We start from the raw sequence: 6,000 nt of genomic DNA, 5'->3' as shown, positions 1-6,000 counted from the left end.
CTCTCTGTGAGCTGTTCCTCCTAAACTCTTCCACTGTTCAATAATAATACCACTCACAGCTGATGGAAGAAGATCTAGGAGGGAGGAAATTTCACCAGCTGACTTGTTGTTGTTGGTGCAGCGGTGTCTCCTACTACATACAGAACCACGCTGGAGCTCAGTGAGCTCTTTAGAACCTCCTGTTCTTTCACTGATGTGTGTAAAAAAGGCAGACCGCAGGGCTAGGGGCTTGATTTTATACACCTGTGGCAATAGGACTGAATCAGACACCCGAATTCAAGAATTAAGAGGTGTGTCCCAATACTTTTTTTTTTTAATTCAATCCCAATCCTTTGTGATATATGTTCATATGTGGCCAAATATTAGATTACCTGAATGCCCATTCAGCGTTGTTTGAGGTATTGTGAGTGTTGTGATTTTGTGTATCTTTGGGCCAGATCTGGACATATCAGCTGGACAAAGATCAGCTTAGTGTGAGACTAAATTGCATTGTCAGTAGGGATCCTCCACTGGGGATCATTTTTAGTCTAGGACTAGCTGTCATCTGTGTGTGGAACACTATCCCTTAGTGCTTTGCCATAATGGCATTTTTTTTTTTGCTTTATCCCATGAGTGTGTGACAGGGGTTTCAATCTGCTTGGAGGATCACATCTGTTATCAGACAGTAAGACATCTGCTGATAGTGCGCAGGTTTGGAGATATCTGCAGTGCGAGAGAATTATATATGGCCTCAAAAAAAGCACCATCCCACACAAATACGTCAACCATTATCAATCTGCTGCACAACAACAACAACAACAACATGTCCCATTGTCAGGATCATGAGAACTTCAGCCGACTTGACTGGCAAGGAGAAGCATGAAGCTAAAGCCGTTGAGGACGTGTTTAATTTGTTGTTTTTTTCTCCCTTTTTACATTTTATGAAATGTAATGACACACCTCGATAGTCACTGTATGCTGTACGGGTTTCAATTTCATATCAAGATGGCTGACACGGTTTTCGTCTTTGAAATAGTAACAGTGAACAGACACAGTGCTGTGCATGACAAATACTCTGAGATTGAATGACAGCTTCTCAGTTATTCTCTTGATTTAATGAACCGGCATCAGTTCTAAATGCATTAAAGGATTTCCAGTGAAAGGAGTCTCTTGAGCTACAGTATGAACACCTTTGGATTTGGCCTGCGCCTTAATCGGTCTGTAAGCTTATAAGCTATTTTAATATCCTAAGAGCATTTGGTCTTAATTGGTTTAAGGTGTCCTTTGAGGTTGGTCTGTTTTGGCTTTCCCCGTCTACCAACAATGGACCGTGAATTCGAACCCGTGTTGATTGGCAGATCTGATGGGAGGACTCATTCATCGTTTACCAAAGAGAAGCCCTTTCCGACCCAGGGTCTCCCCTCCACCTCCCTCATGTCAGTCCCATCTGAAGTCGTGTCCTACCATTTCGTAAAACTTGATGTTGAACGGTCTATAAAAGTCCCGCAGCTGCTCAATGACCTCCTGGTCGATCTGCACGTGCGTCCTGCCCTTGGACTTTCCGAGGCAGCGTGGAAGGCTGCTGCTCTCGGGCTTCTTCAGGCAAGGGAAGCCTTTTGTTCGGTTGAAGTAGAAGTGCTTGTCTGTGATGATGCGCTTGAGGCCCAGGAAGTCCTGCACGCGGCCCAGCTCGCCGGCCGGGTCGGTGATGAGCCGCTCACCACTCACGAAGTGGATCTGCGAGAGCCGGAAGTACTGCAGCCAGTTCTCCAGGTGCAGGATGTACATGCCGATGCGGATGGCGTTCCAGGAGGTGTCCACCAACCCCTGGCTCCGGTTCTTGAAGGCTAGTTCCTCAAAACTGGGGATGTCGGGCTTTTTGGACAGTGTCTGGGTGTAATCGGAGATGGCTCGCGTCACTGGGTTCCGAACCACCACGATGAGCTTGGTCTCCTGGGACATGCTGGCGATGCGGCGAGGGGCCTCGCGGGTCACGAAGTAGCTTGGCGTTTTCTCCATGGTGATTTGGCTGTCCAGCGTACGCGGCATCAGGCTTCTAGATGGGAGCAGAAGGAAAGGACAGAGATGAAAGAGAGTGAGAAGCTCAGAAATGGTCATTATTGCTGGCGGTCAGAAATGTTTGGTGGAATCACTGAAATACACAGGAACTTCAATTTCACCAGGTGTGTTTCAAAGTACACGATGCCCCCTATCCATAGTTCCTCCATTTACCAAAATAATCTAGAAAAATAAGAATTTGATTGTACAGTGTAACTGTGTGTTTCTGCTGTGCACATGACAATAAACTGCTGAATCTTTCTGATGGTGTGGGAGACTGTCCTCCTCACCACACTCTGGCTTTCTCTGGAGTTTCTCTAAAGGAAAGAACTGTTAAGAGTTAGAACGCTGTCTCTGTGTTTCTGTGTTAGGAGGCGTTGTGTAGTCGTTATGAGAGCCGTCTGAACGGGCAGTGTTGGGTAAATACTGCAGCAGAGAGTGCAGTAACAGTCTGCTTTTATACAGACGGAAAATTGGAAATTGTTCGCATCAATTTTTCAAAGCTTAATTTTTTTTTTATTATTGTTAACCTCCAGTGCTACATAGCATTGATGTTAATCAATGCCCAATTTGTTTTCTTTCTTTATGTAAATTTTTTGTACATTATTTTTTTAGTTCATTTTTCTGTAGCATACTGCTTACCTTTGTAACTTTGGAGGTCATTGGACTTTGTATCACATATATTTTTTTCTTTTTTGTCTGACTTGAAGAGCTTAAATGTCAGTGAATATTTGAATAAAAAACAAAAATACAGTTTAGTGGTGTTCTAAAAAATGAAATCGATTTCAAGGCTAGATCTGCTTTGAAACTAAAAGGAAAACGGCTAAGAACTGATACAAGCATCAAAAATCAACACCCTCGACAATCTGTGTGCTGCACATGAGACAGAGAGAGAGAGAGAGAGAGAGAGAGAGAGAGAGAGAGAGAGAAAGAGAGAGAGAGAGAGAGAAACATACAGAGAGAAAGACAGACAGAGAGAGACAGAAAGAGAAAGAGAGAGACAGAAAGAGATAGATACAGAGAGAGATACAGGAAAAAGTGAGAGACAAAGAGAAAGAGACAGAAAAAGAAAGACAGAGAGAGAGAGAGAAAGAGAGAGACAGGAAGAGAAAGACAGAGAGAGACAGAGATACAGAGAGAGATACAGAAAGTGAGAGACAAAGAGAGAGAGAGAGAGACAGACAGAGATACAGAGACAGAGAGAGACAGACAGAGATAGAGAGACAGAGAGAGAGACAGAGAAAGAGACAAAGAGAGAGAGAGAGAGAAAGAGAGAGAGAAAGAGAAAGAGAGAGAGACAGAGAGAGAAAGAGCGCATACGTAACAATGTGCGTCAGCTTCCAGCGGACTACAGCATTAAAACCCTGACACACAAAACCAGCAGCGTTTTTGTGAAGAGTGACGGGTGGTGTGTGTTCAGTGAGGCCCTGACCGAGAGAGAGGGTAAAACCAAGGAGACCAGATAGGAAAGATTCATTCAGCTATCCAGACAAAGCCCCTTTCATGCACTGAGCTAGGTACACCATGCTGACCAGGATCAATGGTGTTTCATTACTTTACCAGTTCATTAAAGCAATAAGCCACGAGAGGTCATGCGTTACTGCGAAGCCGAATGCCTAAACTTCCTGCCCTGCGATAAAAGCACAGAAAGGCATGGTTTTGAGTGACCGACTGCTTTTATAAAACAGTGGTCAAAATAAAATATTATTTATTATCATTATTTCATCATGTATCACATCATATATTTATGTTCAATTTATAAATATATTTATTAACAGTGGCATAATGTAGGCCGTTAACAGTGAGCACTGTTTCTAGGCAACATGAGGGTCAAGGTTGCGCTAGTACTGTAATAATGTGGCAAAACAATATACGTTCATGTGGATTCAGGGAGTTTTTTAAATGCATTAATGATGCATATCATCATACCTGAGAAAAATTCACATTGCTGAAACTGGCTTGTTTATAAAACGGAAAAAAAGCATATAGACTGATTTGCCATAACATTAAGACCAGGTGAAGTGATTAACACTGATATTCTGGTTCAAAATACTCCTAAATAAATTAGACAGGAAGTGCACAGTCAGTTCTAACGTTCTAGACATTGACTCGGTCAGAACATCTCCAAAACATCAGGCAGGCCTTGTAGGGTGTTCTCTGCCAGTATCCAGTGGTCAGTACCTGCCAAAAGTGCTCCAAGGAAGGAGAACCAGTGAACTGGTGTCAGAATCATGGGTGCCTAAGGCTCACTGATGCTCATGGAGGTCCCACCTCTCAACTTTCAGGGCTTGTTAAAGGATCTGCTGATAATGTCTTGGTGGCAGATACCACAGGACCCCTTCAGAGGTCTTGTGGAGTCCATGCCTTGACTAGTCAGGGCTGTTTTTTTTGGTGGCATGCCAAATGCGTATATAGTAGGTAGATGGTTTTATTGTTATGGCTGTTTTTTAACAGTATAACAAAACAGAAGTACGTTTTATTGCTTATTATTCAGATATTCAAATATTAGAATGATTTATTTCTGACTATAAAAGCTGGATATTAAACATTGATATGTAAATACAGTTTCCTATTGAGACACTAATGTGTGGGCTCACCTCCAGGCCTTCAGGGTTTAAGGGGTTAATTTACCATGCTCAGAGGAACTAAGAGGACATTAGGAATGTGTGTAGGCTATTTCACGAAAAAATGACACTTTATCACATTTTTCCCAACACACACGTCCTCAAATTTCAGATCACACTTCAGACCGAGCTGTGAAACACCACTTCTTAACGAGGGGCTTACACCAGACTGGAGCTGACACATTCATACAATTCAGACATCCTGAAGCGACACCTCGTCTCAGAGCCTCCTCTTAGATAGGTGTTAGATAAGAATGAGCTCTGGCCACTTATTTCATTTGCTAATGTCAAGCAAGCATATCATCACTGTCTCAAAAAAACCCTTGTATCTCCAAAACGGCAACTTTACAGGAGGACGAAAAAACCTTTTTAAGTTTCAATGGAAGTCAATGGAAGTAAAAATATCTTATTCCTCCATTATTCTATTGGTCCAATTATCACAAATCTCTGATACAATATAAAGAACAACTGCCGGATTCACATTAATTAAAAAAGTGAAAAATGGAGATCCAAGGTTCTTGCTTCTAATAAATGCATTCAGCTACTTTAAGTTGCACCGGTTGCTGACACAGATGTGCAAGTGCACACACTAATACAGCTTGTCTAGTCTCTGTAGAAAACTGCTGCCAATAGAATAGGACTCTCTGGAGCAGATAAATAAACATGAATCTATTGGCACCATGCTGCCTAATGCCTTGGGCTATAAAGGGGTATAAAGCCCCCCAGTACTGAGTTGTGGAGCACTGGAAGAACTGTGCTCTCTGGAATGATGTATGGTGCTCAATTCAATCCTTTTGGGATGAGTTGGGGAGTTGGGGATGATGAGGTGGGAGAGTGATCGTCCAAGATCCTGACCTCATTAACGCTCCTGTTGCTGAATGCAATCAAATCCTCACAGCCTCCAAAAAAAATCATCTTCTCTGGACAGTAGAGACAGTTACTCCAACAAAACCAGGATCAACTCTTTGTAATACCTTTTTTGGAGATTTTGGAGAGAAACAATAAATGAGCAGGTGTCCCAATACTTTTGTCAACTTAGTTTATCTATGATAATGCTAAAAAAATGTAGTCTAGAGTAGTGCATTCTGCAGAACCAGAGCTCTCCAAAAGCTTCTCGAGAACAAGGTAATTACCCAGGTCCAGTATTACTGAAGACGGGGTAAAAATAACACTGACATTTTCATTTGAAATTAGGAGATGGGGTTAAACGCTCGACGCATATAGGTGCAAATCTCAAAGTGACAAATCGTGATTCAGTTACAGTCGCAAAAAATCAACACACACACACACACACACTCGCACTCGCACAAGCTTTTAATACTTTCAGCTAATATTTCCA

General features: G+C 42.4%; 1 protein-coding gene across 1 annotated transcript in view; it reads right to left on the bottom strand.

The window, feature by feature from the left end:
• Positions 1-864: 864 nt before the first annotated feature.
• The window catches only part of hs3st2 (heparan sulfate (glucosamine) 3-O-sulfotransferase 2), a 41,197-nt gene continuing 36,061 nt past the window's right edge, over positions 865-6,000 (bottom strand). The window contains exon 2 of the mRNA XM_072674939.1: positions 865-2,035. Coding sequence (XP_072531040.1) covers positions 1,417-2,035 — 619 coding nt within the window. The 3' untranslated portion in view covers positions 865-1,416. The remainder of the gene's footprint in view (positions 2,036-6,000) is intronic.

Source organism: Salminus brasiliensis, chromosome 3, assembly GCF_030463535.1.
Source record: "Salminus brasiliensis chromosome 3, fSalBra1.hap2, whole genome shotgun sequence".
In the NCBI taxonomy this organism is placed as follows: Eukaryota; Metazoa; Chordata; class Actinopteri; order Characiformes; family Bryconidae; genus Salminus; species Salminus brasiliensis.
Note: the sequence above shows the minus strand (reverse complement) of the source record. Positions and strands in the feature narration are given on the sequence as shown.